The sequence below is a fragment of the Mauremys mutica genome, chromosome 4 (genome assembly GCF_020497125.1).
Source record: "Mauremys mutica isolate MM-2020 ecotype Southern chromosome 4, ASM2049712v1, whole genome shotgun sequence".
NCBI classification, from domain to species: Eukaryota; Metazoa; Chordata; order Testudines; family Geoemydidae; genus Mauremys; species Mauremys mutica.
The window spans coordinates 108,779,032-108,802,296 of record NC_059075.1 but is presented as its reverse complement, the minus strand read 5'-3'; the positions used below and the strand labels follow the sequence as shown (position 1 = coordinate 108,802,296).

At 49.1% G+C, this 23,265-nt stretch overlaps 1 protein-coding gene across 2 annotated transcripts in view; it reads right to left on the bottom strand.

The window, feature by feature from the left end:
- DUSP8 (dual specificity phosphatase 8) overlaps positions 1-23,265 on the bottom strand; it is a 107,155-nt gene that overhangs the window by 34,225 nt on the left and 49,665 nt on the right. For both annotated transcript variants that reach the window (XM_045015049.1, XM_045015048.1), the window contains exon 3: positions 14,678-14,816. In XM_045015049.1, coding sequence (XP_044870984.1) covers positions 14,678-14,816 — 139 coding nt within the window. The remainder of the gene's footprint in view (positions 1-14,677; positions 14,817-23,265) is intronic.

Sequence of the window (23,265 nt, the reverse complement as noted above, 5' to 3'; positions counted from 1 at the left end):
GAACATTTGCCTAAGAGACTCCCAATGTAAAATCTGTGCAAGAGAGACACTTCTGTGTTATTACTTGTGCTGCTTTTCAGGTTACCGAGAAGAGAGCAGCACAGCAGGAAGAACAGCACTGAAATCACATAATTATTTACCCCCCCTCCCAAATCACATCACCATCTGCTTATCCAGGTCACCCACAGGGCTTCCCCAGTCTCAGGCCAGTGCCAACCCAGCTGCTAGCAAGCACAGGTTTGTGTGTGTGCACCAATGCTACAGAGCAATGGTTCTCAACCAGGGGTCCAGGGCCCACTGCGGGGACTACAAACAGTTTTCAGGGGGTCTGCCAAGCAGGGCTGGCAGACTTGTGGAGGCCAAAGGCAGAAAGCTGAAGCCCCACTGCACAGGGCTGAAGCCCAGTGACCCAAGCCCCACCACCCAGAGCCGAAGCCAAAGCCTGAGCAACGTAGCTTTGCAGGGTCCCCTATGGCATGGAGCCCTAGGCAATTGCCCTCCTTGCTACCCCTTAATGCTGGCCCTGGCTTTTATCTGCAGAAAACCAGTTGTTGTGGGCCATGGCGTTTTTATAGCATGTTGGGGGGCTTCAGAAAGAAAAAGGTTGAGAACCCCTGCTACATAGGACACTTAATGGCAAGACACTTCAGTCCCCTGGACAGTGACCTGACAAAGGGAACTGCCTAGGGAAACTGAAAATGAGCGCAGGGGGTATGGCACAGACTAGACAGACACTGCTTAGTGCCCGCTTGGGCTCACAGAATAAAAAAAGAACTCAGGCTCCTATGACTAGACACTGCCATACCAGATCAGACCAGTAAGGCCCCAACTAATCTGGAATCCTGGCACTCTTGGTGGCAAATACCAAACGCTTCAGAGGAAAGTGCTCTGGACAATGGACAATGATGGAATAACCTACCCAGACGGCAGTTTCCTTCTCAGTGCCCTCATCCCTCATTAGTTAATTTCTGGTTTATGACTTGAAGCAGGAGGGTTTTATATTTTTTATCCTATCTAATATCAGTGTGGATGCTCTCATAATCCACAGGAGTGCCCTGACCCTGCTTTTCAATCCTGCTAGGCACTTAACTTCAACTATACCTATCACAGTTGCCTAAATTCTGTGTGAAAAAGTGTATTTTTCTGTTTTAAACTTGCTGCCTTTCAAATCCATTGGCTGCACCCTTCTTGTTCTTATTTCCCATCTCTACCCCATTGGTTATTCTGACACCTACAGCATGTCCCTTATCCATCTCCCCTCTAAACTACACAGTTCCAGTCTCTCCTCACACGGCAGCCTTTCCTCATCTCCATCGCCTGCTTCTGGACTCCTATCCTGGCCTTGTTTTTTTTTTTTTTTAAAAACAGGATGACCAGCACTGAACACTATATGCCACCGAGGGCATCCCATTGATTTATATAACAGCACGATAATAATTTCAGTATATTAGTTCTGAGAACATCTTCAGTTAGACTAATGGCTCGTTTGCCTTTTTGCCCATCCACACCCACTGAGCTGAGGTTTTCATGGAGCTGTTCACACTGACACACAGCTCATTCCCCCTGAGCGTGTACAGTTAACGTAGAACCCAGCAAATGTATGGGCAGTTCAAACTCCCTTTTATCCATTACTAGTGAATTTCATCTGCCAGCACATTGTCCATTCACCTAGGTTGGCTGGATCGCTCTCAGAGTGGATAAAAATCAATGACATTTTAAAAAATAATTAAAAAAAAAACAACGGATTTTTTTTATTTAAATGGGATGTTTTTGATAAAAGTTTTTTTCCTTAAAAAACCTTTTATCTAAAGATAGTTTTAATTAAGATATATTATAGCTCAAAGATCTCTCATCATGGAATAGGGATTATTAATTCAATAGTATGAGACAATATATTCACATAATGTTTACGAAAAGTTTTGTAAATGAGTTCCAATAGTTCATGGATTAGGGACCCAATTTTATGAGGTTCCAGGGGCTTCTGTATAGATTATTTAGGTTAATCTTTCTATCTACCCAGTGCTCAGTCTAGAAGATACCATCAGAGATGCTTAGTTTTGCAGTTCTCAAACTGTGGATTTGTGTCTCCAGAGATAACATGCTTGTTAACAGCAAAAATGTTTTTAAATACATAAATAAATGATATATAGAGGTGAGAAATAACAGACTGCAACCCTACTGTCCCTCTGCAAATGTGTGTACACAGAGTCAATCCCTTATGTCTCTCTAAAAGTGCAAAGTTTCAAAAAGTTCAATGAACAGAAGATTGTTGGGGATGGAATAGATCTGGGCAAGGAGAAGGGAGGGACAGGCACTAGAAATAAAAGTGAAACTATTTGAGCAGCATATTCCAGAAGTCTTGAGGTCTCTGAGTGTAGCCTTCATTGATTTGAGATTTACCATACCACTCTCTCACTAGAAGGGAAAACCTATAATGGCAGCAGGCTGTAAAAGAGACCCTGTTTGGGAATCAGAATCATTCAAGCAATATATGTTTGCTGATCATATTTTAAAGAAAGTCACTCTGGTGAACTGGTGGAAGTCACTTAAGCACTTGGTTTCAGAGACTTTTGAAGTGATAATCTCACTTTTAAACAGCAGTAGCTTCTTCTGCGAGTGTAGAAAGAATATTTTCTTCCTTTGGACTAATTCATTACAAATTGAGAAATAGTTTGGGACCTGAAAAAGCACAAAAGCTTGTTCTTCGTTTCCAGATTATGAACAAACAGGAAAATGAAGGTGAAGATGACCGAGTTAGCTGCAGAAGCCAGTATTTTAAGTTTCTCGTGTTGACCTGGCTGACATAGTCGATTTAATTTTTGTTTTTTAAAAATATTTCATTTAACTATTTTAGTTAAAAACAATTTTAACAAAAACAAACCTGATTTTAAAAACTTGAATGTTTAACTAAATTCAAAAATTCATATGCTTGTTTTGTTAAATTATTATATGTTTGCTGTTGAAGAAAAAAATCCAGAATACTTAACACTGTTGTTTTAGTTAAATAAAACAAATTAAATGTCTGTCTGGCGATGTTCTCCTCCTAATACAGCAAGGCAAGAAAATCCTCGAAATATTAATGATTAACCTGTTGAATTGGAGATAGTTCACCTCCCAGTGACTTCATAAATATCTGCTTCAATTACCTTTGGTAAATGAAATAACCAAACAACTATTCATTTTCTGATATAGCTGTAAAACTAATCTGAAAAGTTTTCAAAATAAATCACTTAAAAATGTATAGCGTGTACCTTCTAAAAATGAAACCTACACCTATGTGTTGTGAAGAATATGTATTAAGTTTATAACAACCAATAAGAATGCACTTTTATGTAGAAATCCATGATTAAATCGAGTCTTCCTGACTAGTGATTTAAATCAATTTGATTTAAATCAAATCCACCCTGGTCCCGCTGGAGTTCTTTAGTCCTCTCTAGTCTTGACTAGCCAACACAATTGTGTGCTTTCTGCAAATGTGGCCAAACCCTCCCTGTTCATCTCATTTTTCAGGTCACCGATGAGCATATTTAAGCACCATCACAACCTTGAGACTACTCCACACTGTTAACTTTCTGCCATGGTGATGATTGGCTCTTCATTCCTATATTGTTTCCTGCCTCTCAGCCAGCTCCTAGTCCAGGACAGAACTTCAGCGCTCACCCCATGGCTACTTAACTTCCTTAATTGCCTCTTGAGAGGGGCTTCATCAAAAAGGCCTTTGGAAAGTCCCAATAAATCATACTGACTATTTCTCCCACATCCACTATGTCACTGACACCTACTCAACAAAAATAGGGCCCAGACAGCTTGTTTTGCACCAAGCTGGAGGGCAGACTCCTGCTGAGCACTCTGGCTAAAAAGGGAACAATTAAATAGACCAACCCAAATATTGGCAGCTAGCTCATCAAACCAGCATGAGATGCTCTTAAGACGCCACGTGGACGCCTGCAGCCTTCCCCTAATGTTTATATTCTTGCAGGAAGCAAATGAGATGGCGCTTCGACATTTAAGCTGCTCCTGTGGAAGATGCAGGCTTGCTCCTGTACCATTGGGCTGTCCACAGTCTGGGCCCCTCGCCAGCTCTGTCAGGGCCAATCTGCTTGCCAAAGGGGGGTGCGGGGGGAGAGATTTCTCACCGCTGATATTGTCACATTCTTTCCGAATCCTGGGAGTAAACAGACGCTCCAAATTTAGAAAGAACAGGACTGGAAAGTTTTAAAACATTCCTTGTAGACCTGGGACAAACTGAGGGAGTTGGGGACTGGGGATGATCTCACATGTACAGCGGAGCCAGATGAAAAGCTCATGACTGGAGTTCAGAAAGCAAGTGAGGGGCCTGTTTCAGGTTAGTGCACAAGATGGGAAAGAACAGCTTCCTCCGCCCCCCCTCCCAAATCTAACCCCTCTAATCCCAGGGGGTCCCAGTTCTACCCAGTCTACCATGGCAGAGGGCCCTGGGGGCAGCCATCACTCCATACCCCTAGTGCAGGCAGGCAAAGACACTATTTGAATGGGCACAGAGTCCCCTTTGCTTAACGCCGGCACCAATTATGGCTTATGGTGATTATAAGGGTTTGTACCAGCACATACACCAGCAGCTGGAAGCAGGGCAACCCCTCAGCATAGACGAGGCCTAGATTCTTCTTCATAGGTTCCAAACACCTCCCCCAAATAAAAAAAATCACACCTCCGCCCTGGCTGTTTCCCTCTTCTACCCTACAGGGGTAAGGCTCGCAGTCATCTCATGTACATTTAGAGTAACTTCACTGACTCCATGATCTGTCCAGCATCAGGGGCTGGTCTCTCTTTTGCACCTAGTGTAAATCACAGAGGTACAGCTTGCTTTGTACGCAGCATGTCCATGCTAGGGGTTTTCGCTGGTGCAGCAGCTTCGGTGTAAATCCATAAGGTCCCCTTTACATGGTAACTGGGAAGGGGTCACTGTGTTGCCCGCCCATCTGGCTGTACACTTGTCTTATTAGTCAGGTGAGTGGCTTCAGATTTGATTTTCAGAGGGATGTCCGAGGCCAGCTAGGAACAAAGCTCTTAGCTCTGGGATTTGGGGAAGGGGAGGGACTGTAACCAACTGGAATAGGCTGTACGGCAGCGTGGGCCCAGGCATGCAAAGTGCCATGCAGATGCAACCAGCTGGGGAAGCTTCCCAAGCACTGAATTGCAGATGCCAATTGTAAAATGGGAGAACACTGACATGGGAGCCTGCCAGGGACCCCCTTAGTTCCACCCATCCTTCTCAGGTGAACACAAAGGGAGGAGAAGAGCAGGTGACACACCATGGTGGCTCAGCCCCAAATAATACCATGGCTGGTATCAAGTCCTCCAATACAAGAGCCTGCAGCACTGACAGAGGCCATCAAGAGCTTCTGCTGAACAAACAAACAGCCGTCAATAAAAAACAAAGAGAGTTTGCAAAAAAGCAAGAGTTTGTGCTGAACTAAACAGAGGTTAAAGAACAGTCAGGCTCCTGCTGGAATAGCACAGTTCGGAGGGGAGGAAAAGGGGGCATTACGTAATGCAGGAAAAATGCTGGCTCCATTCAGTTTTCCACCACTTCATGTGATGTCAGGAAAACCATATAAATCAACAGGCTTTCTGCTCCCACGGATGGAGGGCAGTGAGCAGCACTATTTATACTAAGAAGAAAAAAAAAAAAAGAAAGCAACAGGGAGATGATTTCCAAGACTGGGAATAATGGACTCTAAGGTTCCACCCCCCTCCCCCCGCCTCTTTGGAATCATCATGCCTTCTGGTTTGTTAACTCTTTAGGGACTCCCGCCCTCTATCCCATCACCCCCTCCCCTCTTCCTTTCAGGCCCATCTGCGGCTGCTGCTGCTTTCACGCACAGCATGGCACTCCTATGCAGAAGACTGGTGCTGAGGAGCAGGGCCACCCAGAGGATTCAGGGGGCCCGGGGTCTTCGGTGGCAGGGGGCCCCCGCTTTGGCGGTAATTCGGCGGCGGGGGGTCCTTCCGCTCGGGGACCTGCCACCAAAGTGCCCCGAAGACCCGTGGCAGGGAGCCCCCGCCACCAAATTGCCGCCGAAGACCCGGCACTTCGGCGGCGGGTCCTGGGGCGGAAGGACCCCCCGCTGCCGAATTGCCACCGAAGACCCGGTGCGGAAGAAGCTCTGGGGGCCCAGGCCCCGCCAGAGTTTTCCGTGGGCCCTGGAGCGAGTAAAGGACTCCGCTCCAGGCCCCCCGAAAAACTCTCATGGGGGCCCCTTTGGGGCCCGGGGCAAATTCCCCACTTGCTCTCCCCCCCCCACCCCCGGCGGCCCTGCTGAGGAGTCATGTGGGATAAGAAGAGGGCAGGGCTCTGAATTTACATAGCATGGGTAAACTGTATGTCTACAATGCAATAAAATGCTTGCGGCACCAGGCACCAGCACACCAAGCGCGTGCCTGGGGCAACCAGCCGGTCACTGTGAGGGCGGCAGTCAGGTGGCCTTCGGCAGCACGCCTACAGGAGGTCCACTGGTCCCATGGTTTCGGCGGCAATTTGGCGGCAGGTACGCCGAAGGCGCGGGACCAGTGGACCTCCCGCAGGTGCGCCACCAAAAGCCGCCTGACTGCTGTGCTTGGGGCAGCAAAATACATAGATCCTCCCCTGTGCGGCACGGCCACCCCTGGCCCAGGTCAGTTGACTCGGAATCACAGGGCTCGGGCGGAGGAACTATAAAATATTCAGGGTTGGGGTGGAGCCCAGGGTCTAAAACTTGTGAGGAAGGAGGCTCTCAGAGCTCAGGCTCCATCTCATCCCAAACATCTAAACTGCAATTTTTAGCCCCTGAGCCCAAGCTGTGCAAGCCCGAGTCACCTAACCTGGGTTCCAAGACTTGGTGCCGCGGGTTTTTGATCGCAGTGTAGATCTACTCCCAGGCACAGAGAGGGGAAGTGACTCGCCCAAAGCATCACAATGAGGAACAGAAGCCAGGCATCTCCAACCTTGCTCAAGCTATTAGACCATGCTGGGAAAATAAAAGGCCTTTGTCTATAACAGGGGAATTCCTTTCTGTCCAGGACACTACTGCAAGTTTCATTAGCCACCATGTTTCACTAGCATTAGCTACAGGGAAATTCCAGACAGATACTGCTGCCAGTGGGAGTAAATCATTGGTGGGAGAACAGGACAAAGATTTTAGTCCTTATCAAGAATGGCTCTCAATACACCTTCTCTATGGAGGTCACAAGTGCAATGAGTTTAGCGGTCTCATCTGTGCTGATTAAACCGGAAAATAAACCAGATGCAATTTGACTTAGGTTTTCTGTTTCACCTCAGCACTCCTGAGCCTATAAAATTGCATGGGGTGGAAGTGTTGTCTACACTGAGGATTTACCCTGCCTTCAGTCTCCAGCATAGCCGCACCAGTACAAACTCCTAAAGCAGACGGGCAGAGCTGCCATTTGTACTGGTGGAGCCAACCCCTGCTTGAAACCAGGGCAAGCTGCACTAGGGACTTATACCCATGCAGCTGTGCTGGGTCCAGCTACCAATCACCAACACCCACAGTGCAGACAAGGCCTCAGCACAGACTGAAGCATCATTCTTTGGGAACTGAGGCCCAAAGCTCCTATCATCGCCAAAAAGCAGTGGGAGAAAACACACCATTATGCTCCAAGGGGGTGCAGGAGAACACCCCGGCACGATGCAGGCATTAATACATCATGTACAGGAAGGGACCGATGCTGAGATTGGGGGTAGGGGGTAATTGGTTTTTTATATCAGAATTTGTAGTTTTGATCTAAATGCAAAGGATAAAGCAGGCCATCCGGGTAAGTCTTCCCCACTGGGGTCCTGCGTCTGGGACTTAGGTTGGGTTCCCCAGCATTTGACCAAATGCCTGGGATGAGATTAGCTTTCTTGCCTCCATTTTAAACAATGATTTCACTTGCCTTGGAAGAGCAGCGGCAGCAGCTTTGATAAACAGATGGAAAAGTCTGGCTAAGGTCACAGAGCTTCTGTCAGTGCCAACGTGTGCTCAGTTTAGCCATCATTATATAACGGCTCAGAGCCATACTCTGAAAGGCAGCAAATACCCACTCTGTGCCCAAGCACAACGTGCTACCAAGTGACCCTGGGAAAGGGGGACTATTTCTTCTTTCATCCAGCAGCGGAAAAATACTGCAGCCCCTAAGCTACAATCACAGCACTGGCATTCTCTGGGCCCTTTCTGACTTTGACTGGGAGTGTTGCTGAGCAGGTTCACGAGCTACCATTTTTCAAGAGTGACTAGTGATTTTGGGTCCCTTTGTTCAGACACCTTAGAGGGGCCCAATTTCCAGGATGTGCAGAGCACCCCCCCTCTGAAAACCAGGCCCCTTTAAAAGGTGTTTTGTCTGCCCCAAAATGGAGGCATCTGGAATCACGAGTCACTTTGGAAAATCTTGGCCCATGTCCTTTACCCCTCTGCAAAGATCCATGCACGCGATGGCATTAGACAACAAGAAGCCAGGACCAAGAACACCGGTTACAAGAAGGGATCAGAGGATGCTTTCATTATTCTCTCTCCCCCATTCCCCTTCTGCCTATTCAGTCTCTCTGGCGTTCTTCTTTTGCAGTTTCTTGAAGGCGGTGTTTTGGCAAGTGAGATTGGCTGGTCAGAGATAGTACTATAATATTAATAATAATAATGACCTGCCAAGTGGCCTCAACTAGGATGAGGACCCCACTGTGCTAAGAGACACAGTAAGACACAATCCCTGTCCTAACAAGCTTTCAGTCCAAACAGACAAGACAGGATGATTATCCCCATTTTACAGACGGAGAATGGAGGCAGAGGATGAAGTGACTTATGCACGGTCAAACACAGGACATATGTGGCGGAACTGAAACACAGATTTCCTGAGTCCAAGTCCGATACCTCAGCAACGAGGCCAGCCTTTGCAGGAAGAGGTTCAGCCTAAAACCTCTAGGAGCAGACACCCCAAAACCTTCACTGAGAATGAGCAATAGGATGAGGACAAAGGGTTAGTCATGGGCAGCAAAGCATGCCCCTAAGACACTTCCACTGGAGAGACTAACAGCTTGTATCCAATTTCACTCGTTCGAGTGTAAATCCAGAGTACAACCACTGAAGTCAGTGGGGTTATTTTGGATCGACGCTCCCATAAGCAAGATGAGAATCTGGCTCCAAATCTCCATTGGAGGCTGCATTCCTGAGCAAATCCCCAATCCTTATATACAAGCAGAAGAGAGGGCTTCATTCTGGTCTCCCTTACGCCAGATTTGCAAGTGGGTGATGCCACTACTTTTGGTGAAGTGCCTTGCCATTGGGGTGAGATCAGCATCAGTCCCACCACACACATCCCCCTCAGACCTCCCAAGTGCTGCTAACGTGCGTCTAAAATAACTGGCTGCTGCCCACATTACAGGAAGGAGAAAACTGCATGGGTGTGCGCACGCGCTGAGGCCCCCCACCTCCTGAACGTTTTCAGCAGTATTTTTGAGTCACGATTTCCATATAAAACTCAGCAGCCATGACCCAGTGTTCTACATTTTGGTTCCTTTTTTCCACACATTAGTGGTCTGCGCTTCCCATTAGCGAACTGGCAGGCTCCAGGGTGTGCAGCTCACAAATGCCACAGCAAAAGGAGCGTGAGAGGCTTTGCCAAAACCTCAGCAAGGCAATTACCAGCCACTTCTGGGAACACATTCACCCCCCCACCACCACCACCCCCCCCCAGCTGGCTGTAATTTCTCTTCCAGAGTTTCTTGTACATAGCTATTGTTTTGGAGCTGGAAATGCAGAGGGCTAGACTTGGCCCATGCAACTGAACAGACCTATCGCAGCACAGAACCTAACGCTCGCTGTCAATGAGGGGGAGTTTTAATTTATAGACAGCGTGGGCAAAAGGAGCAGCTGTAGTAAGGGGGGAAAAAGAGTGAGACACACACAAGTAATTGGTACTGGAGGGAGGCGGCCAGCTTTAGGAGTCACAAACAAGACCCAGGATAACGGAAGCGGCCCATCAGCACAAGACTTAATTTTATTCCCATTATTTCTTTGCTCCATCCTCCCAGCCAACCACGCCATCACTCACAGAGGTTATGTCTACGCTGGAGCTAACGGGTGTAAATTTCCAGTTTGGGCAGAGATACCCGTGCTCATGCTAGACGGAACTACCGTGCTAAAAATAACAGTGTAGCCCGTGCAGCCATAGCTAACGGTCCTGACGCTAATCCCGTCTGACACCCTAGGGACGTACGCAGGGCAGCTAGCCCTTCCCGCCGCTCATGCAGCCACAGCTACACTGCTCTTTTTAGTGCGCTAGCTGGATCAGAGCGAGTGCTGGCATATCTCCTCAAGCTGGAAAGGACTCCTGCCAGCACCAGTGCCGATGGGCCCATAGTGTGTGGCACCAAAGAGGGGAAAAAAGGGGGGGTAACAGGTAGTTCTGTATACAGGTAAAAAGGGGAGACCCATAGAAGTCCGAAATGCTGCACTGTAGCTCTCCCAACGGTACAGCAAAGGGTACTGGGAGAGGTACTGTGCCCCCAGCTAACAATTCCCCGCAGTCCAAAGGCACCCGTCCAGCACAGGAGAGTTTGCTTTTTGTACTTCACCGTATGGAACCTGTGAGCTAAAGAGAGGAGAAGCGCACATTAGCACAGCTCCTCAGAGGGGCTTAGGACACCCAACTCCTATTCTTTGCAATGGGAGTTAGGCTCCTAGACACCTTTGAGGCTCAGTGCCGCTGTGACCTACCTGGGCATGAAATCCAGCATGATGGGGGTGACTCACACCTTTCTGCTCTCACGTGGGTTGCTCAATGCCTAGCCAGTGGCATGCAAATCACTACACATCTGGGAATGGGGCAGCATTAGCAATAATTACCGCTCCACACCTGGAGCTGGGTCTCTGCTCTGGAGGGAGGGCTTGGGCGAGTTTGCCAGCTAAATGCACTGGAACTTCCTCTTCTTCGACCTTGGGAAAGCAAAAGTGTTGCTGGTGCATTAGGGGTCATGGCAAGGAGGATGCTCCTGACACATCCCCATTGACTGAGCTGGCTCCTGGGGAGGTTGGTAAAGAGGATTCTTTTCACCTCATTGTGCAATTTATGCAGGGTTCTGCACTTACTGATGCCGCAGTGACCTTGGAGCTGCAGAACAGGCCCTGCCGACCACAAGCCTGGATTACTGTATCTCCTCTCAACCAGGCTTCACTGCACTGGTGGATTGTTCAAGAGGCAGCAGTATGCTTGCTCGTTGACCTGAGGTCCTCTTTCACATCACTCCCACCCTGTGCCCTACTACACTGGCTGCCTCTGAAGTGAGGAAGGAGATTTTAAAGGTGGCTTTGCTGGTTTTTAAAGCCCAGGGTACAGTCAAAGCCTTCTCCTTGAGCCTCTCTTCTGCATACAACAGTAGCACCTTGAGGAACCAACTAAAATCAAGGCCCCCTTGTGCTAGGCACTGTACAAACACAGCCCCATGGATCTCAGAGCAGTTCAGATTACTAAGGTCAGATATTGGTCAGAGACTTGTCCTTTGTGACAAAAGCCTGTGGCTGCTATGTTGTTTCCACAACTGGACGCAGCCTCTGTCCCTGGCCAGCATGGAACTGAGCCAGACTCTTCCATAGGTGCTAACAAATTTCATCCCCATTGCACAGAGGGCAAAACTGAAACACAGTTGTTGCCAAAAAACACGGCATGCCACTGGCAGAGTAGGGAAGAGAAGCCAGGGGTCCCCTGCTTTAACCCCCAGAATGTGACCTATGGTGGCGCCTACCGGCGCTAACACAGCTTGAGGTGCTGCACGTGTACACGTGCCTTGCATCCAAGGGCAGGAGCAGGCTGCCTGAGTCCAATGCAGCAAAGAATGCACAGGATGGCTACGTGATGGGAAACAAGCCAGGCAGCCCTGCCTTCCTAGCTGCCAGAATGAACAGGAGCTTTCACCCTCTCGACACCTGCTCACCAGCTCTTTTTACTGCCAGAGAGAGTTTCATTCATTCATTCCCTACTCTGCTTTTCGTGAGCTTTGTCCCGGCACCGGGAGAGCAACTCTTGCTCTGCAGCAAGGCTATAATTAGAACATCATGCTCACTTGCTCTCATATGCTCTGTCTTCTTGGATAACACCCAGGGGACCCCGATTCATTCCAGTGATAACTCCTCCACCCCCACTCCTCCTTTTCTGAATGAAGAATGCCCCCCTCCCCAGGGTTTTTTTTTTTTTTAAATAGGCGCGAGACTGAGTGGAGCTCTGGTCATTCATTCACTTTTTAAATATTAAGCAGCATGGGGTGGATGTTTTCATCTGGGAGAGGGTAACTGGATACTTTCAACCACCTCCCTGCCCTCTCCATCCACATCCTCCCATCCATGCTCCCTCCTCAGCAAAGCTATTCCGTTACACAACAGTCCTGCTGGCTGCTCCTACTGTGGGACTGGCTCCAAGCAGGAGATAGACGGAGAACGTCCCCTAAAGTCACAGGGAGCTAGAAGGTACAAGAGGAAAAAGAGCCAGAAGAGCAAGCAAACCCCTATCCCTGCAGCCTTGTGCTTCTTCTTGGGGGAGCTTGGATGGAGCATTTTTGTGTTGATGGACAACACTGCCCTCTACTGGGGGGAACATATGGAACACACACCAATGTTTAATCTATATGAGTTTCCTTTACTGACTGAGCTTGGGGAGCTGTTCCTTGAGCTCAATAGACAACAGTGAGGCAGACTGACCCTCATATAGTCTAGAGAAAGACTGTATCATCCCTGTCTGCGTGTGCCCAGGAAACATGACAGGCTGCCATGCTGCCCTTCCACAGGGAGCAAGTTCACCAGCCTATTGGCTGGATGTGCTGTGCACCCCCCACTCCCACCCCCCCCAAGTCAGCCTTAAACCCTGCGGTCACACAACATGCCACCAACCAAGCCAAGCGAGCGCAGCCTTTGGCCCACATCTGTTCCCAAGTGACGGCTGCCTGCAGAAACGCAAGCTGAGGGGGCAGCCCAGCTTCACTTGTTTCCTCTGCATTAAGAAGGGCACAACTGAGCGGCGCTGGCAAATCCCTCAAGAGGGTGCACTGCCCTGAAACCCATTTACAAGAGAGACTGGAGACCTCTGGCATGCTCCCAAATGGCCCAAGAAACACAGCTGCAAATACGGCAAGGTTCTCTGTGGGAGCAGAACGGTGCTGGCGACATCCAGGCCTAGACATGCTCACTCCCAGCAGGATTCTAGCGTTTTTTTCTCCCTGAGCAAAGTGGACAAGGGCTCTGCTGTGCTAGAACCAGGACGTAAACCTGTAGCCTGGACAGAACACTTACCAGGGCAATGTGTAGCATGGTTTACTTAGGACAGAGTTTGGGAAGAAAGAAAAAAAAAAAACACCTCTCTACAATTCTGATGTATTCTATTCTGAGTGCAAAGGTCTCTCTGGAGAAATCATGCTAAAAGCATAGCAGTGACAGTCATGGATGAACAATGCTGGGCCTAGTACTGTTCAGATACCACTCTGGATGGGGCCTCTGTCTGTGTGGAACAAAATACAGGCACTAAACATACCCAAGGAGTTTTATTCCAAGTTAATTTGGTCCTTTGGAGCCACACACAGCTCCCTCCTCTCGCTCACACCCACCCTTCCTGGCCAACTGTATCTCAACAAGACCTTTAGAGAGTCTCCTCTTTAGGGCCACATTACCAACACCTGGGCACTATGCAGAGATCATGAGCCATGTAGTAGGTTTGACATGGGCCAGCGCCGTAAGGTATCGGGGAACAGACATACCATCAATACTCAGCACCTCAGGGCATGGAAGACCGTGTCCTTATTCACCCTCCATTCCTGAGCCAAGAGTGGAGGAGGCCCCAACGAACATCTGACAGCCCTGCATTGCTAATTGTGGGCTGTGTCAGCGAGACCCCGGGCAGCAGATCCACACCATGGCACACAGGTGCCTCTTCACGATACGCGCAACACTGGGTGTGGCTGGGTTCTATGGGGAATTTCTTCCCTCTCTCAGGCTGCTGAGCTCCCAGCATTGAACCCAAGCGCTCTCTTTAAGAGTGGATCTAAAGTGGGAGTGCTGAGCACTCATTGCAGATCCCCAGGCGCAAGAGAAAGAGTGTTAATCCCAGTACCGAGGCCACATTCCAGCTCAGGTAATTACACTGCCTAACGCAAACTTCCTCTACATTTTCAACTGTGGGGATGTTAGCCTTCATTCCCAGGCCTAGAATTCTTCACTTCCTGTCTTAGAAGCACTGAGGTTCCACCCCAGAAGTGGCTGTCTTCCAGTGGAAGGTGAAAAGGCAGCCTCTCATAGGTAGACTGAGAAGTGTGTTGGGATGAGAGACTCTACACATGTCTCAGTCCCCCATTATAGCACCTGCCTACAGGCTGAGGCACCCAAGGCCGGCTTAGACGGAGGTACGGATGAGCAGGACTGGTGATGCGCCAGATAGGTGCTGCAGCCAGTCTGCATTCTTGGTGCCACGACACCCTCTAAGGACGTCCCATCTCTGGGAGATGGCACAGTTCATCCAGGAGTGTCACCTGAAGGCACTCCCATGGGCACCCTAAGGTGCTGGTGACCCAGCGTCTGGCCCGGAGATAGAAACACTAGTCACAACCACGCGTACTCAAGGGAGACATCCTCCCCGCCCCCTTTCAGGGGCAGAGCCCCCACTTCTCCATGGCATCCCAGCCAGATCCTACCTGTGAGGATGGAGACGTTGTGGAAGCAGCTGTCCAGCTTGCCCAGGAGGATGGAGAGGAAACTGTCGGCAGCCAAGCCACTCACGTCCCGTGTGCTCTGGTCATAGACCACCACGTCCTGGTGCTCTTCCGCCTCCACCTGGGGGGGGAACCACCACAACAGAGCATTACTGCATGTAGGGGGCAGATAGCAGGGGGGGCAAGGGTTGGATATGGGGAGTTCTGCTGATCTCCACTGCTCTCTGTGTCGCCAAGGCTTTCTGACTTCAGTGCTGGAGAAGAGTCCCCAGCCTGAGGTAGGATGGAGTGAATCCTCCTGCTGCCCACACCCCAGGAGGCAATGGTCCCTCCAGATCAGGGATGGAGCAAGAAACAAGCAGGGGAGCTAGAAAGGGAGGGAGAAGGGGAGCTGGTGGCCACAGTAAGGTTATGGAGCAGATTAATGTTGCTCCTCTAAACTGAAGGAACATGGAGATGTGGCTCTCCCACTCACACCTGAGGAGGCTGGCTCTGCCAGAACAGGTCTGGGGTCTACTGGTAGAAACCAAGAGCTGAATGGACATGGAAACTGAACTCCCCAGGAGAAGATGGTTCCTGTAGGTCAGGTCTCAGGATCTACTGAGACAGTTGGATGGAGAAGGCCTGTGCTGAATGGACATGGAGAGGGAAGCCCCCGGCCTCCATTATAACCCACATGAGAGATTGGAACCGCTGTCTAGGTGAAGCCGAGGAATCACATGACAATGACATTTACCTCAGCCCTGCCCCTGCCACCTCAGCCTGTGCAGGACTCTGTCCTATCCCAAGTGAGGAGGCTTCGCTCACCACTCCCCAGGCTAGCAGCTCTTACAGACAGGAAGGGCGGGGTGTTCTAAGGTGCTCGGCTTAGGCCTCACTTCGCACCCAGCTCTGTCATTGAGCATTTTGCCATGGACTCCAGTGGGAGCAGTCAGGCTAATTGTGAGCACTTCTGAAAATCCCACTCTCAAGCCCCTCTTCTCCCATACCCTGCCTAAATTTTCCATTGCTTAACTTCATTCCCATCCTCCCAGTTACACCCCCACACAAGCCATTCCTCCCTTGCAGATCCACACAACAAACACTCACTTCCCCGTTTAGCCAGCTTTGAACTGTTCAGCTCTTTCAATAATTCCGCACAAGCAAACCCTCCATTCCCCCATTTCCCTTGTACTGCTCTTCTCCAATCTGCCTCTCTTTCTGCTATCAAGGTAGCTGGAACTGAATCCTGCATAGCAGGGATGCTTTCAGGGCCAGTCAGAGAGAGGGAGGCATGGGCTGTAATTGCCACCTTATAATCTCTCTGCACAGCCAGCCTCAAGAGTCACATCCATTTGTTTTGATAGCACGTCAGCTCATATGTGAAACGACGTGGTCCAGTGGATTGGGCACTGGACTGGGACTCAGGAGCCCTAGGTTTTATTCCTGGCTCTGCTACTGACCAACTGTATGACTGCAGGTAAGTCACTTCATCTCTGCCACCTTGAGCAAGTTATTCCCTCCCCGCCATCCTTTCCCTGTCTTGCCCATGTAGATGTTAAGTCATTGGGACAGGGGCTCTCTCACTTTGTGCATGTACAGCACCTAGCACAATGGGACTCCTGCCCAGGTGTTACCACAACGCAAATCAATTACAATTTGCCATCTGCTCTCTCAGAGTCTCCTCTGCTAGGAGGGCATTACCAAGTCAAAGCCTCCTGCAGACCAAGCTTGGCCCTAGTACTAGAAGTGGTGGGAACATCCCCACATCAGCTGTTTGTCATGTGGGCTCTCATTGCCCCCTTTCCCTAGGCATTCCTAACAATAGGGACTGCACACAGCAGAGAGCACCGTGTGTGGCGGGGAGATCGGCCTGATTCGCTCATTGCACCTTTCTGTGCAGTGAGCAATTTACAGAGCCAGCTGCTGTTCCCAGATCCTCAGGAACCCAGCCCAAGACTTGGTGAATTCAGGAGCACCAATGAGGCGTGCCAGCTTTCAGGGCTTGCGCCCAGGGTATCAGCCATTCTTAGGAGGGCGGGCTGGGGGAGGAAGAGATCGCTCTCTGATGAGAGGTTACATGGTGCCCAGTTAACAGCAGGATTACAGAGAGAGCAGGAGGCATGGCCAGGGGCTGCTGTGTCTAATGAAAAGTTAACGCGTTAAAGGCTGATAAAATCCTCACAGTGCCACGGCTCAGTGCACCTGCTGAATAGGCTGATGGGTAGCATACACCTGCCTTGCGAGCTAGCAGCCTCCCGCTCTGTGGGGCGAGGCACATTTATTATTCTGCGGTAGGTGGAGGCAGCAGCTGTGAAGCAGAGCCAGCATTAAACCTGCCAGCAGGACTTGGGGGGTGGAGGGAGGGAGGCAGGGAATGAACAGCCCTTTCCATTATAGCCCAAAGAGCAGTTTAGCGCAGATACTGTGCAGCTGGGCAAGGAGTTTACAGTCTAGGGCTGTCTGTGTAGCGAGTTTGCTGTTCTCTGCAGTGTGGGCTTGTATATGCATTGGCAATCTCAGTTCCCCAGGTATCGAGAGCTGGAGCTGTCACTCACCTGCTCCAATCTGGTTTTCGGGCAAGTGGGGGGAGGTGCCTGCCATTGTGCCACACTCACTAACCCTTCAGAGCTTTGATTCGGCAGCAACCTCCACAGAACGACACGCTTGCCAGAAGTCCATGGCCAGCAGCATCGCCTGACAACCTACTGACTGCCCTGCATACAAAGATCCGAGATGCCTTTCCCTGGCCCGCCAAGCACGTCCTGCCCCATCTCTATTCTCAGCCATCTGAGGCATCAGTGACCTTGCCCCAGCACTGCCCATCACCCCCAACTGCCACCTGGGCTGAGAGCAGAGCCCGATGGGTGGTAGCTCTTACCATTGTGCTCGCAGTGACTTCTGCAGTCCTGCTCCCACTCCATGTGCCTTTGGTGCCACATGTGGGGCTTGGTGCCAAATGACCATTGCCTTCAGTGTCGCCAGGCATACTCCACTTCAGCACCTCTCCTGCCACCCTGTCTGGTGCCCTCCAACCCATCTCACCCTGAGCTGCTGAGTGAAGCCAACTCCCCCCAGCATAGCACAGCACTCTGCCCTCCACCCAGCTTCTTCAGCTCTGCTCTGCAGCACAGGGGGCTGAGCACTGTTGCTCTCCAGTGTCCTGAACAGCAAAGAGATCAACGGCTGCCTACACTGCCAGGCTCCAGGCCTGCAAGAACACATGAGGCGGGAGGTCTCTGGAGGCCAGCTTGTGAACTTAGGATGAGTGGCTCCCCCGCTCACCCAGAAGAACTATGAAGACTGACTGAGCCATCCTGGAACATCACAGCACAAAGGCTGGTTTAATGGCCCTCTCACACACCTGAAGGTGCTAGTGTGAGAAAGCACATCCCATCAGCTTGAATTCTGGAAGAGGGAAATAAAGATAGCAGGCATGAAAATTATTCATCTCTTTCCTGTTCAGTTTGGACTTCCAAGAGCTGGCGCTAAGGAACGAAAAGCAGAGATCCCCCGGGTCCACCCAAAAAAGACACGCAGTGTTGTCAGATTACTACATCTTTTGGAATCACAGACTGAACTCATTTGTGCAAATATGTTGCCTGCTTTAACCTGTAAATAACTCTCTCATTTCCGTTTCGTAGTTAATAAAGCCTTAGTTAGTTTACTATAGGATTGTCTTTGGTATGAGATCTAAGGCACAAATGGATCTAAGGTAAGCGACTCGTCTCCTGGAACGGGGAGCAACCTGAATATTTTGTGATTTTTGGTGTAAGTGACCATTTATCACCAAGTCCAGCTTGCCTGGGTGGCCGGGTGGACTGGAGAGCCAAAAAGGACTGCCCGTGATTCTATGCAAGACTGTTGCAGTGATCCAGGAGTTCACATTTGTTATGGATTGGTGAAATCTAATTATAGAATTTATCACCAATTTAGGGTGTCTGCCAACCTCAGGGCAGACTGTCAAAAACAAGCCACTCTTTGGTATGAGCCACTACAGACAACGTGACAACCTGAACCCCAGACACCACAGCACTATGAAGGGGAAAGAGAAACTGACTTAGCTTGGACCCAGAAAGTCAGTGCAGAGAAATGCAAAAAGGCAAGAAAACAGCACGAATGGGAGAAAAAGGAACTGGGCTTTCTAGCTGAGATGGGAAATGGGCACCTTTGGAGGTCTGAGCTTTAATGTCCCTTGCACTTTTAATAATCTAAGATGCTATTAATAATATAGGATCAGAGATTCATATTACAGGGTCACATCCTCAGCTGACATAGATTGGAATAGCTCCAGTGATTTCAAGGGAGCTACACTGATTTCCACCAGCAAAGGATCTGGCCCAGGATTTTCTTTGATTTTTTTTTTAAAGTTAACTACATCCCTTTAGTGGCACTGTTGAATAACCCAAATCCAAACAGAGCCCGAGTACTGATGAGCCTTCTGCAGTATCCGCAGCTCAGCCCCTCACAGGGCTGAGACAATAGTACCCTCCAAGCTCCTTCAGGAATGGTTTGAAGGGAGAACATCCAGCCTCAGTAATACTCAGCGCTCCCTATAGGGTCTCTCATGTGTGGCACTCAAAGCACTGGCGAGAGGCTGATTAAGCCTCATAACATCCAGCTCAGGTAGGGAAGTACAGTCCCATTTCACAGATGGGAAAACAGAGGCAAAGAGAGGATACGTGACTTTCTAAGTGTCACACAGTAAGTATGGAGCAGAGCCAGGGATTAGAACCTCAGGCACCTGACTCTCAGGTCCCACCTCAGACTCGTAGGCTGCCCACCTTCCCTGGCTGTCGGACAATCGACAGTCTGGCATAGCCAGCAGTGAAAGGAAGGAATGATGGTCTCGTAGTCGCACTGGACTGGGATTCAAGAGACGTGGGTTCAATTTAATCTCCAGCTCAGTCACAGACTCAGTGTGACCCTGGGAAAACATCTTAGTCCCTCTGTGCCTTAGTTTCCCACCTATAAAATGGGGATAATAATAATTCCTTTGTCTGTCTTGTCTATTTAGACTGTAAGTAGGGGCAGGGACTGTTTCTTGCTCAATGTCTGTACAGCACCTAGCACAACAGGGCCCCGATCTCAGCTGAGGGTCTCATGTCACTAACAACAACATTACAACCCATGTAGGTGGAACCTCCTGTTCAGAACCTGGTCAACTCCCAGTGCTCCATGAAGCAGGGAGGAGGAATAACTGTGGACCAAAACTTTTTTTTGGGGGGGGGGGAGGGGGCAAACAAAAACACTGCATGGGACAACGCGGCTGCTTGGCTGTGTACCCATTTCCTAACGCCTTCCCGCCGCATCCTGGATAGACACTAAGTGTCCTCTAATCCCAAGGACGTCAATAACCCTGATCTCGTCAGGAGCCCATCAATGCTGCACACCACAGCATCGGAATGCTCCAAATGATCCCTTCCCAACAGGGTGGGGACACGCCTCGCCAGAGAACAGATACCTTAGCCACACACACCAGGGTGCCCCCTCAAGTGCAGGGGGCCCCCAGGGGAGATAACCACTTGCCAGCCAAATTATCCCACAATAGGATTTAGTGTTCCTCCACACTGGGAGGCTTTGTTTTGCCCATTACTGAAGGGTTGCTGGGCAACGGCAGATAGATGTGACACGGTTTACATCTTATTAAAGTTATACGCTTTCGGGCAATATAAATGCCAAACAAGCCCTGGCCTCGCATGGCCTAGCTGCAATAAACAAACACTGCATTTGCTGGGGAGAGCTCAGAAACAGGCTGACAGAAGGGCCAGCTCTCTTTTTAAAAATTCCTTTCCCCCCCCCCCCCCATTTTCCTTTGGAACAAACAACAAGGGACAAATTCAACCTTGAGCTGGTGCTTTGAAGGAACAGAGGACAGACAGTTTGGGCCTGCCCTGACCAGCAGCTGCAGGCTCCAGTACTCCCCCAAGCAGGCCGCACTGCTGCCTTAATTGCCCAACCCAAAAGGGCTTTGCAGGGTTACAGAACTCCTGGGACCACAGGTCCACCTCAGCCCTTGTTCTGTCCCCTGCTGCAGTGGGCAAGAGGACACGGCTGGACTGATATGCAAAGCTGGATCATGCTGCTGGAATTGTAAAGCCTCTCACAGCACTGCTGTGGGGAAGCTCACAATACTGGCAGAACCTCTCCTAGCACAGCTATAAGGAAGAACACGAGGCCAGAGCCTTAGCTGGCATTGTGCAAGCGTTTGGCAGAGAAGTGCTGGACTCTTGGCTGAAGAGACTTGGAGAGGTGAGATAGAAATGTGCTAGTGGATTATCTTGGCTATCCTTAACCATGCCAGGGCATGAGTGCTGTCTACAGTAGAACACGCTTTTGACACTCTATGGCAAGCTAGGCCACCTTTGGGCCTAACCATAGAGGGGAAAGTTGATAGGGAAGCCAGGTGTTGAAGCCAGGATCTGTGTCTACATGGATACTATTTGAGCAAGAATAAACCTGGAGGAAACTCTACAAGAGAGTTAAAGAAGAGGTGACTCCTCCTAGTACACTCTCCAGGGAAAGCTGCAGCTGCCTGGGAGATGACCCAATGCTGCAGAGGGATCAGGAAGCACTGGGGCTAATTAACCATTTCATGCCAAGTGATACACCTTGCTCTCCCCAAGGACCAATCCTCATCCAGCTGGGTCCTGACTGCCTAAAGTTACAATCCGAATGGAAGGATGCTCTACCCCTAGGATTCTGAAATGCCCATCACCATGGTAATCTGCTGCCAGAAAGTGCCCTGTTTGACACCGTCAAAGGGGTTAAGTGATCACACCCCAAGTGCATCCTGAATTACTGCGGGAAGACAAGGACTGGCACCATAAGAACATAAGAAAGGCTGTACCGGGTCAGACCAAAGGTCCATCTAGCCCAGTATCTGTCTACCGACAGTGGCCAATGCCAGGTGCCCCTGAGGGAGTGAACCTAACAGGCAATGATCAAGTGATCTCTCTCCTGCCATCCATCTCCATCCTCTGACCAACAGAGGCTAGGGACACCATTCTTACCCATCCTGGCTAATAGCCATTTATGGACTTAGCCACCATGAATTTATCCAGTCCCCTTTTAAACATTGTTATAGTCCTAGCCTTCACAACCTCCTCAGGTAAGGAGTTCCACAAGTTGACTGTGCGCTGCGTGAAGAAGAACTTCCTTTTATTTGTTTTAAACCTGCTGCCTATTAATTTCATTTGATGACCCCTAGTTCTTGTATTATGGGAATAAGTAAATAACTTTTCCTTATCCACTTTCTCAACATCACTCATGATTTTATATACCTCTATCATGTCCCCCCTTAGTCTCTTCTTTTCCAAACTGAAGAGTCCTAGCCTCTTTAATCTTCCCTCATATGGGACCCTCTCTAAACCCCTAATCATTTTAGTTGCTCTTTTCTGAACTTTTTCTAGTGCTAGAATATCTTTTTTGAGGTGAGGAGACCACATCTGTACACAGTATTCGAGATGTGGGCGTACCATGGATTTATATAAGGGCAATAATATATTCTCAGTCTTATTCTCTATCCCCTTTTTAATGATTCCTAACATCCTGTTTGCTTTTTTGACAGCCTCTGCACACTGCGTGGACATCTTCAGAGAACTATCCACGATAACTCCAAGATCTTTTTCCTGACTCGTTGTAGCTAAATTAGCCCCCATCATATTGTATGTATAGTTGGGGTTATTTTTTCCAATGTGCATTACTTTACATTTATCCACATTAAATTTCAATTGCCATTTTGTTGCCCAATCACTTAGTTTTGTGAGATCTTTTTGAAGTTCTTCACAATCTGCTTTGGTCTTAACTATCTTGAGTAGTTTAGTATCATCTGCAAACTTGGCCACCTCACTGTTTACCCCTTTCTCCAGATCATTTATGAATAAATTGAATAGGATTGGTCCTAGGACTGACCCTTGGGGAACACCACTAGTTACCCCTCTCCATTCTGAGAATTTACCATTAATTCCTACCCTTTGTTCCCTGTCCTTTAACCAGTTCTCAATCCATGAAAGGACCTTTCCTTTTATCCCATGACAGCTTAATTTACGTAAGAGCCTTTGGTGAGGGACCTTGTCAAAGGCTTTCTGGAAATCTAAGTACACTATGTCCACCGGATCCCCCTTGTCCACATGTTTGTTGACCCCTTCAAAGAACTCTAATAGATTAGTAAGACGATTTCCCTTTACAGAAACCATGTTGACTATTGCTCAAGAGTTTATGTTTTTCTATGTGTCTGACAATTTTATTCTTTACTATTGTTTCAACTAATTTGCCCGGTACCGACGTTAGACTTACCGGTCTGTAATTGCCAGGATCACCCCTAGAGCCCTTTTTAAATATTGGCGTTACATTAGCTAACTTCCAGTCATTGGGTACCGAAGCCGATTTAAAGGACAGGTTACAAACCTTGGTTAATAGTTCCGCAACTTCACATTTGAGTTCTTTCAGAACTCTTGGGTGAATGCCATCTGGTCCCGGTGACTTGTTAATGTTGAGTTTGTCAATTAATTCCAAAACCTCCTCTAGTGACACTTCAATCTGTGACAGTTCCTCAGATTTGTCACCTACAAAAGCCAGCTCAGGTTTGG